Here is an 11,292-nt window from a genome sequence, read left to right as displayed (position 1 = left end):
CTTCATTGATTCTTTGATGAATTCATAAATGAAGTGTTGGCTGCTACAAAGATCATTCCCAAAAATGCTTTCTGCCCAGGCAGAACAAGATGCTTTATAGCAGGTTTTTCTCTTCTCATGTTGATTCCTTAGGAAGGCCATTTCAGGCTGCTATTCACCAGGTATATAAGTAGTATACTGTAGCTATCACATCAATGATTAATGGAGTTTATTAAACAAAATGCCATTCATGATGACACTATGTCCAATATAACATCTGCTTTCTTAAAAACAATTCAGAGTATTGTTAAAATAAAACCAAAGTGTGTGAAAAATAGGACAATATGCAGAAGTTTGTAACTGAGAACGTATGTCAGTGAAAAAAAATTAAGAGCATGTTTTATTACTAATTATTTAAATTAACATGTAATATATAAGTAATATATCTCAACTACTGCCTTTGATGGTTTATAAAAGTAAGTACTATTTCATTGAACCTAAGACTTTATCCATTAGAAGATACAGCACTACTTTATGCATCGTCAAGAAAGAAAAACATGCTGCCTATGAACACTGATGCCATGGTTGTGAAATGCATGTCCGTGCTAACACTCCACGTCCAACAGGAGAGAGAGCGAGCAGAGAGCTTGTTTACCGACAAACAGTGGTTCTCAGTGGAGGTGATTTCGTTCCCCCACCCGGGGGATATTTGATAGTGTCTAGAGACATTTTCAGTTGTCCCAGCTGGGATGGTGGAGCTACTGAAATCTACTGAGTAGAGGTCAGGGAAGCAGCAACACACAGGGCAGCTCCCAACCACAAAGAACCATCAGCCTCAAATGTCAACAGTGCCGACACTGAGACACGATGCTCTAAAACAAGGAGACCTCCTTGTACTTTTTACATTCCACCCTCACCTTCTGGATTTTCTTTGCCTTTTATTCCATAGAACCCTGATCTTCAACACTGAGCCTGTTCTGAATGCCCATGTGAAAACTGTAATAGAGCATTTTAGGAGCAACCAGGAACTGGAGAGATGTTTTATTTCAATAAATTAACCTAAGCTCTGCTCAAGCCTCTATTTCCCCTACTCTAGTACAAAACCAGAAAACGCACTTAGCCACATTCTACATTTTAATTATACTTTCAGAGGATATAACAGTTGTATGAATTAAGAAGCAGTAAAATTAAATTGATTTTTCCATATATGCTGAAAGATGCAGGGCTTAATGTGTGTTATCATTGGGGACAATGGAATCAATTGTAGAATTATTTTTAAGACACCAAAATTCTAAATGGTTCTGAGCTGATGACCTTTTCCAGCTTGTCCCTGCAAAATCATGTGTTAAAATCATTTTAACACATTTCCAAGTCCTGTTTTTAGCAAGGAGCCAAACACAGTAGCGATAGAGTTGGTGTTTGGGGGAAGTTTCTTAGTGTTGTAACAGGAAGCTCTGGAAATTAGAAAAGAAAAGGCTTTCATTGATCTTTTCGGTACAAAATACATCTGACTTGATGTGCTTGAACTTCTGAGGCATGATTCAGGACATGTCTGTCAACTTCAGTGTTGACCAATGAGAAGCAGAAGTCAAAAAGAATTTGTTCCTTCTCCCTCTGGCTTTCACACTGATGTCATGAGGAAATGTGTGAAAAGGGCTTGGGTGACTCTAAAACAGTTACACTGTGATGAATAAGAGGGTAAACTTTCAATGAAAAGTCCATTAAATTCCAAGTTGAGTGCTAACCTGCCCTTTAGGTGTTGACGTGAGTCTCTGCAGGTTCCAATTGCACCATAAACACCTGTCACAGACATCACAGGACAGGCACAGTCACCAAAGGAAATGGTCAGTCCCAGGGCTGTGAGCCAACGTCGGGCAGAGTTCTCTGGAGTCTCCTGACTCCAGTCCCATCCCCCCTCCACAGTATGCCCGGAATCCACCCCACATTTTTAGGCATCCAGTAATCGGCTTTCTATCTTCTCCCCACAATCAAACCCTGGTTGAAAGAAAAACCTTGCATCGGACATTTACAGGTTAGGGTGAACCCCAAAGACGGGTGGGTCTTCCTTTCACTCGTCTTGAGGGTAAAGAGCTGACAGTGTGCTGGGACCTGTGTCAGGGAAGAGATCCATGGGTCTCAGCTTTGAGCAAAATGCTTGTTCAACCTCTGTTTTCAGAAGATTCCCTAATGCCGTTAGGGAGTCTCCTGATTCCCTCACTCAGAAGGCCTCCTGCTTTACCCTCTTTTTAGAATAAATCTATGGCGGGCTTCCCTGGTGGCGCAGTGGTTGAGAATCTGCCTGCCAATGCAGGCGACACGGGTTCGAGCCCTGGTCTGGGAAGATCCCACATGCCGCGGAGCGACTAGGCCCGTGAGCCACAACTACTGAGCCTGCACGTCTGGAGCTTGTGCTCCTCAACAAGAGAGGCCGCGATAGTGAGAGGCCCGCGCACCGCGATGAAGAGTGGCCCCCGCTCGCCGCAACTATAGAAAGCCCTCTCACAGAAACGAAGACCCAACACAGCCATTAAAAAAAAAAAAAAAAAAAAAAAAAAAAATCTATGGTCTTCTGACAAAGCAGAAGCTGTCTGGGCATGGGAAGTGGGGCGGGGATGTGGGATTGAACAGATCCTTAAACTTCCAGCTGATCCTCCGTGTTTTAGTGCCACCTTCACCACATCTGAAAGGAACTGGTTCCATGAATACTTGAGTCCGTTGAGGTTTGTTACTAAACCCCCATTTTGATAGGCACCTTGCTCCTCACTCAGCAAAATGCTGTTGTTGTCATCTTCTCTCCCTTCCTTTTGTTCTTATGTGTGTATTTTTGCTGGGTTTAAGGAGAGACTAAAAGTAAATGTGTGTGTTCAGTTCCTTGGTGCCCTTAAGGCTCTTCTCCCAAACTCCATCTGGTGTCTCCAAAAGGACAATGATCAAAGGTATTGGATCACGTGCCCCAGCTCCCAACTTGGCACTAATTTCTGTGATCTGGATTCTCTTGAAAGTCAGGTCACCTGCTTTTCCTTGTGGAAGGCTAAGTGTGACTATATGGTTGACTGATTGACAACTACATGAGAATCATACCGAGGGGCAATTTACAAAAGAAAGGGATGCAGCACTGACCAATGAGCAGCGGAGGTCCCAGACGTAAGACAGCTTTGTCCTCCAAAAGGTGCTGATCTTGAGAAGGCAAGGATTTTCCTCCACTTCTTTGTATTCCAAAAATATTGGCTCCATCTCAGAAATACTATCTATACAAGCAGAAGGCACCTCGCTTGGTGTTTCCCTCCATCGTAAGCCTTGGCAACATCTGTTCCTTCACACTTAGCGTTTCTGAATCCATTATTAATGTGGATGCCCATTGGTGTGCAAGGACAGAAGAGGCTTCCTGGAGAAATTCCATGTCCTGGAGAGAAAAAGAGGCCACTGCAGGCAGGTTCACCTACAACGCTGGCCCTGGAACTTTGGGGATGCTCATGGAAAGGGGGGTAGAGATAGTGTCCTTCCTTTATTTGGATGATTAGTGGCAAAGGGGGGGATGACATTTGTTTCCCTGTTTTAACCTCAGAAGTCTTAAAAGAAGGAAATCTGTTATAGAAAACTCAGCGTGTGCACGTTTTTTGGGTTGATGCTCTTCATTCCTGCAAGGATTCCTTTTGCGTTATTCTCTCAAAAGAGACGTCTGGACATTCAAGGAAATAATATCATACTTCTTGAGTGTTTAAACTCTGAGCTAAACAAACTTTTGGTTCCTTTTGAGACCTCTGGCTATCTATGTCACAGAGACACAGTTTAGAAGACAGCACTTTTGAAGGACATTTTTAATGGCAAACTTTAATGAAGTCAATGGTTGGCAGGTCAATGACAATGTCTATATGCTATTGTCCTTTTCCAATTTAACAGGAACAAAAGGCCATGGCCAGATCAGTTAGTCAAATATGATGGGACATGATGCTATTTTTACTCCTGAACTTTCCTGGTATAAAAGGATCACCAACGGAGGATCTGACAGTAAGGGTGAGGAATTTGGCAATAAAGTCACCGATCTACAGAGATTTCAGGAAGTCCAAAATGATCAGGTAAAAGATTGTATTTTTCCACAAAGAAAAATGTTGAATTTGTATATGCTTTTTAATTTATACTTGCCTGAGTAAGACTTTTCTGAGGTTTTTGTTTTTTCTACTCTGCAGCTCATTAAAATCCAATCTTATTCTATTTCTGTTGATTTCTACAATGCATGTGTTTTGGTGCCATCCAGTTCCATCTTCTAAGGTAAGAGATTTGCCTCTATTTTTGATGCTTGACTAAATGACTAGAATTGCAGAGTATGTAAATTCAAAAAATCTCTAGGAATATCTGAAAGAAAAGTTACTTCCCTTATTACTAGAGTTTACAATGAAAGAAATATAAATAGAGTCATAAAATTAGGTAAAAAGAAACATTTTTACAATAGATGATGCAGACTATACTAAAATTTGCTTTGAATTATTTAGAAGTTGTGGCCCCTGCATTCATTTCACTGTAAAATGTAAATTATTTTGCCCATGACAATTTATCTGTTGCACATGCATCCACTCATAATCAAAGTGAACATTTAACCATTGAAACTGTATTAAAAATACAATGGATTATTTTTCAAAAACAGCAACTTTCTTAGTTTTACAAAAATGGTAACTTTTTCAGATACAGAATATAGATAATATGCCAGTTCTCAATGAATATCATATAAAATATTACATCATATATTTATTCAAGACTATTGATTGAGCTCCCTAACTATATTCATTGAACTGTTCCACACATTCAGAAAATGAATGTCTTCCTTTGGAATTTTTAATGCTGTTGCTACATGACATTTCAGGTTTTTTATGTCAATACTTTGTCTAAAAATTTTAAATATCTTTTGTCATTGATAGTGTTTTGTACTTTAACTTTGCTTCACTAAAAGCATACTGTAATTACTGAAATTGATGTAATTAAGAAACCACGTTTAGGATAATGAGATGCCACCTGAATCCTCAATAATAAATATATGTCCAAACATAATGATCTAGCTATTTATATTATGAGTCTTCTCACTAATCTTTGCAGCTGTCATTTTTCTATTTCTTGTTTACTTAATCTAGCTTCTTTTTTCCTGGTTTACTCCTACGAGCATTCTACACTAATTTAGTCATTGATTCTGTAAGACACCACATTGATCAAGTAGATGACTCACAATCCATAAAGTGATATATTTTCTCAAGTGTATTTGCTAATTACTTTCTATTCTTTCCCTGAGGGTTTGTTCATGACATTTCCGTTGAACAATAGGCACTTGTGTGCAGGGTTTTTTTTTTTTTTTTTTTTAATTTTAATTTTAATTTATTTATTTTTATTTTATGGCTGTGTTGGGTCTTCGTTTCTGTGCGGGGGCTTTCTCTAGTTGTGGCAAGCGGGGGCCACTCTTCATCGCGGTGCGCGGGCCTCTCACCATCGCGGCCTCTCTTGTTGCGGAGCACAGGCTCCAGACGCGCAGGCTCAGCAATTGTGGCTCACGGGCCCAGTTGCTCCACGGCATGTGGGATCTTCCCAGACCAGGGCTCGAACCCGTGTCCCCTGCATTGGCAGGCAGACTCTCAACCACTGCGCCACCAGGGAAGCCCTAGGGGTTTTTTTTAATTAAGAATGTTCTTTCTTCTGTTGTTCTTATAAGATATCCTTGTCCATAAATGAAATGTTTCTTCCTTCACTGCATTTTCTGTATTTCTACCTTTTCATGTGACAATTTTGTTCTCATTATAACTGAATCACGTAATAATGGTGCCAATTCGACTGTTTAGGGTGAGTGTTTATGCAAAGGACATACAGGCTTTTATAATATTTGTTGTGAACTTCATAAAGTTTATCAACCAGGCAAATCTACCATATTATTCAGTTAACGAGTCTGCCTGATACGGGTTCCCTTCATTGATCAGCAAAGTGCATCAGTATCTTTTTAGGGATGTTTAGTGATGTTTTGGGGATCTCATAACTAGAAATGATGCATTTTGTTTTGTTTTGTTTTTGCAATATAAAGGTGGCATCATGAGAATTTCTGGAAAGAACTGGAATGCTTCCCTTCCTGAAATGACTCATAGGCCCCTCCTTGCTGGGAATTTAAAATAGATGGCATTGTATCACTCTTAGATTGCCTCTGCTAACACAGGGTAAAACATATAGTGTAAGAATTTTTGATTGGTTTTCCCATGACCAATACTTCTGAAATTCTCTGACAATTCCCAGATCCCAAATCCAAAAATGCCCATCTTTTTTTCCAGAGAACAGTGGGAATGATTTTCCTCGGAGCTCTGACTGCTGGACCCTCCAGGGAGCCACTCAGTGATGGGTGGAGAATCCCAGGGAGTATTTTATGCACTGGCTCCATTTCAACTTCCAAAGTAACCCCAAACCAAATTTGTTTTCCTGCATCAGGATAGGAAAATGTGTGCTTTTGACACTGAAGTATGTTTCTTTATTTGTAAAGGGGACATTCAGCCCCCTTGTCCTCTTATAGTTCTCATACAGTTGAAAAACATGGGCTTGGAGTCAGATGCCTCAGCTCAAATCCTGCTTCACCTACAAGCCATTTAATTAATTTCCTCATTTAAAGGAAATTATAACCAAGGAAATAATAGTACTGATTTCATAAAGCTTTTTGAGGGGATGAAATGAGATGATACACATAAAGCATGTAGCACAAAGATCACTGATCATGCCCCTTTGCTTCTGTACTTAATTTCTTCATCTACAAAGTATGGGGTTAGTATGAACTGCAAGTTCTCAACGGCTAATCTGAGGTCTAAGATTCCAGACTTATTTCTTCCACGATGAAGTGCTCCCTACACTATCCTACATCATCCAGGCCTTTGAGGCCCTGATGAGGAACTGAACCAAAGTCAAAAGACAAAGATGTCAACTCTCAAGTTCAAAGACATCCTTGTGGATAACCCTGGCAAATGGCCCAGGATAGACCCCAGAAGGAAAGTGGTTCCAGCTGAAACTTGGAGTTTGGTTATCATGGGTTGTTTTTCTCAGTGAATTTAAAAAACTAGTCCCAAGACTAATTAGAACCACTTGAAAGATTCTTTATAAAGTAATAGCAACAAGATAACTGTATGGTGTAGGATGTAAACAGTGAAGAAATGCAATCACATAAGTAGTGTAAAATTTAGAAAAGAGGGTAGACAGCTCCAAATAGTATTTTGTATTTTGATAAAGCATATATTTTAAAAGGTGTTTTAGCAAAACCCTCTTTAAATATTGGATATATTGGATTTATTGCCATAAGATTTTGAAAATTGTTACTATTGAAATAAACTTTGAACCCTAAAGCTGTATTCTCTCCCTCTTCCCCCATCTCAACTGCCAGGTGTCTGGAAAATCTGACTACTTTGTCGTCCTGCTGAACAGCTGCCCCACGAGGATGGGTAGGAGAGAGGGACTGGATTTTCTAAAGCCAATTTTGGAGAAGACACTTATGAAAAGGTCCTTTCGCAATGGAGTTGGCACAGGAATGAAAAAAACTTCCTTTCAAAGAGCAAAATCATGACTAAGTGTGCAAAGGACTCTGGGAATTAATCTCAGACTTTGTATAGTGTGGCTAATGTGTTAAAAGTCACTGATATCTTTATCATTTAGTATTGCTATGCTCTCAGTTCTCAAATATCTTCCCTCTCCTAGCTGGTACGGAATAAATTAAGTTGAAAAAAATGTAAACCCGTGTCACACTTCCACTGTGAGAGAACAAAATATTTATGTGATCAGTTAGTAACTTTCCGGAATAGGCATGGACACATTTGCTTTGATCTTAAATTGGCCAGAAAGTATGAGCATTTTCACTATGACGACAGTGGTATGATTTTTCCCCCTGCCTATCATATCATAATACTGAATGTTTTCCCTTTAAATATGGTTTTCTGGAATGACTTTAGCAAGGCCAATGCTTTTGGGATGTGTTATTTCAGCTTCTAAGAGAGTCTTGTGAAATTAACAAAAGCTAAGATTCATGACACCAGTGTAATTTCCTCAATCGATTGATACCAGAAACAAACATGACCAGGGCCGTCTGGATGTAACTCTTGCTACCCTTTTCCACCAGATATACTTAGACATGGATTATTGTTTTGTCTTGAAAACTTGTCTTCTTTTTAAATCTTAAAACACAGATATATCGCCAGTAACAGTACAGACAGCAGAGAGACGGCTGGTAGCCCAGGAGTGGTATGGGGGTGCAGGGAGTCCTTTGTGAATCAGCTCCCCAAAACTGTGTTGATTAAAGCCCCACTCCCTCCCCCTCCAGGAAAGACCTCAAACCCCTTCCACTGAAACTCCTGTTATTACTTTTTTTTTTTTTTTTTAGCCGAAGGTCAACCAGGGGTTGAACCCGGGCCACAGCAGTGAAAGCCCGGAATCCTTACCACTAGGCCGCCAGGGAAATCCCCTGACATTACTTTTTTTTTAAAGGATAATGCAACATTGGTTGATGTGCTATTATTTCAACAGCATAATCTTCATAAATGTGTATGTGCGTGTTTAATTCTGCAACACACTAAGGGCATTCTAGCCAAGAAAGTTATTACGTTTTCCATTTCACTCTATCGGTGTAGACACAGATGAGGTGAAAAAGTCCTAATGCATTTTAGGACTCGGGACCTTTGTGTCCTTTTGTTTTCTGTCCCTGCAGTCCTGGCCTTTGTTCCTATTAGGGCAGCTTTAGAAATCTAACCAACTGGCCACTGGCAGCTCCATTCTCCTTACCCTCCACTGCAAGCCTGGGCTCCCCTCGAAGCATCTGGAAATGGCAGGAAGGAATCCATCCACGCCCTGCCTGCAGACAGGCTCTGCGGCACCAGGAGGCTTAAAGGGTGAGATGTAAATTGCCCCCAAGAAACTGCGGAAAATCTGACAGATGATTGTCAGGGAAATCGGTATTTTTTTATCTGCCTAGCATTGTTGGTGGGGAAGCTAATTAGATAGCCCAATAGACAGTATTTACTCCTGCAAAGCTGAAAAACAGTTACTGCATTAATAAGCTCATGGCAAGCACGGCGCCCATCAGGCATCTTGTGTAGGGAAGAGAGAAGGTTTTTATTGCAGAGGAATCTTCCTAATTTTCTATTTGCATTTATATGGATTGGTTGGAATAATAAAACATCAAAAACATAATTGGAAACATTCTCTTCCCATTTCTGGATCTGAAATATCATTCTAACCTCAAGGGGAAAATTGGCCTATGAGAAAGTATTTGCACTCTAAAAATTGTAGCAGAGAAAAACTGGCAGGCAGGGAAATTTGCTTTCTGAGGAAAAATGGTACCTCTTGATAAGGTTTTAGGAATAAAGTGTTTAAGATAAAGAAGACTTCCAAGTCATGTTTAGATAGTGTCATTATAGAGGTGACCGAAGGATGACCATGGAAACCTTTGGAGAAAGTGAACCCTAAGACAGTGTAGCACCTGAGTGGCCAGTGGGTCATATTCAGTCATTGGCACCAGTTTCTGCAGGGTCCTGAGCAAGGCTGTCTACTCCCAAGGCTGCCTGAAGAATGGCCTGGGGTCAGAGGGCGTGGTGATGAGAGGGTCACCAGAGGTTAGTGGCTCTGGTGACTTCCCTTTGTCACCAGGTGGTATTAGTGGAGGCCTGAATTTCACCTGTAGAGCCAGTTGCCTCAGGCTAGGGGTTAGAAGCCCGGAGTAGCTTTGTGTGTTCATTCTGATCAACTCTACCTTCACTCACTTAAGTTTCATTTCTTACCTGGAGAGGTATAATTGGAGAGGAAGGAAAAAAGCCCTGAGGGCCATGAGCGCCTGGGGGAGAGAATGTTGTGTGGAGAAAGAGGCCACAAAGCAGGACCTGAGGAGGCAGGATGCCAAAGACCCCCTGGCCACACACACCGCGCTTGGATCCCAGGGCCAGTGCCTACGCAGCTGCATGACCTTGCTCAAGCTTCTAGAATTTTTTGAGCCCAAGTTTCATCACCTATGAAATGGGACTAATACTTACTTACCTTACAGGATTGTCCATTCATTTGCCAATTCATTCACTTGACAAATATTTATTGAACACCTACTATATTCCAGGGACAGTGTTCTAGGCAGTGGGAATGCAGTACAGTAGTTAAGAAAACAGACCAAATTCCTGCTCTCATTGATCTTTTAGTGGAGTGGGAGGGGGGTTGGAGAAAAGAAGATTATACATGTTAGATGGTGATCAGGGATAAGTGATAAGGAGAACCAGCAATGAAGTGGAAGAGGGAGGGCGGAGGGTCTAGGAGTGGAGGCATAATTTCAGATACTGTCATAAGGGAAGGCGTTGCTGAGAATGATTAGTAAAACCCCCCAAATTCCAAGAATGGAGTGAACAGGGAGAGGGTGGGAGGATATGATGCTGTAACCGAAAGTGGGGTCCGGCTGCTCGCTGCTCAAAAGCCAATTGGTGGAAAGGGAAGTTTGCTTTATTTTGGAGGCCGGCAACCAGGGGGGGCGGGAGGGCTGAGTCCTGCCCAAAGGCCATCTCCCCGCCAGCCCCCAACAATCAGGGGGCAAGAGCTTTTACAGACAGAGGGAGGGGGCTGCATGCAGAAACAGCACACTCAGCTCGGACAGTCATCTTGAACTTGGTCCTGTGGTGATCTGACCAGCATCATCTAGATTGTTTTAAATACAGGTAATCTTCAGTTCCTGGATTGGTTTGCTCCCGTTTCCTTGAGGCCAGTTCTCGGAACTGTGGCAGCTTATGTCATGGCTACACTCTGGTCATCATGGAGTTAACTTCTTCCACCCGGCAGGGGCTTCAGTATCTACATGACAGCTCACAGGATATGGCTCAGAATATGATCTATAGCCCTTGAGGAGGAACTAAAGGTCCTTGACTTTGCTTAATGACTAAAGTATTATTATTTAGTCTTGTTGGACTGCTTTTCTTTGCTTCTGCATTTTCTTACTTCTCTGATTAAACTTATTCTTTAGCTAACGTTTTTCCACAGACGAAAGGCAGGCTGAGGACGTGGGGGCCAAGACCATAGGGTCCTGCTCCGTTTCAGTACCAGACAGGTAGGGGGCTTCTGTATGGTCTTGTCAGAACTTTTGCTTTTCCTCTGAATGACATGGGATGGCACTGGAGTGTTTTGAGCAGAAAAAAGACGTTATCAAATATATCTTTCGGCTTTCATTGATTTGTAAGAATGAGAAATAAAGTGCATACATAGTAGGTCTCAATAATAGTAGCAGTAATTAATTCTACGGCTGACACCCAGGAACTCGTATTGCTTTTCTTCCTAGCCTGTTTCATAGTTCTG

General features: G+C 41.3%; 1 protein-coding gene across 1 annotated transcript; it reads left to right on the top strand.

Annotated features, from left to right (window-relative positions):
* Positions 1-4,047: 4,047 nt before the first annotated feature.
* On the top strand, positions 4,048-10,442 carry NPS (neuropeptide S; the record flags this gene model as incomplete). Its single annotated transcript, XM_082424978.1, has 2 exons — positions 4,048-4,055; positions 7,330-10,442. 2 exons carry the CDS (start codon positions 4,048-4,050, stop codon positions 7,544-7,546), a joined length of 225 nt encoding a protein of 74 aa, XP_082281104.1. The 3' UTR covers positions 7,547-10,442.
* Between the last annotated feature and the right edge of the window lie 850 nt (positions 10,443-11,292).

This window comes from Balaenoptera physalus (assembly GCF_965194825.1).
Source record: "Balaenoptera physalus genome assembly, chromosome: 14".
Classification (NCBI taxonomy): domain Eukaryota; kingdom Metazoa; phylum Chordata; class Mammalia; order Artiodactyla; family Balaenopteridae; genus Balaenoptera; species Balaenoptera physalus.
The sequence above is the reverse complement of the archived record's forward strand: the minus strand, read 5'-3'. Positions and strand labels throughout refer to the sequence as shown.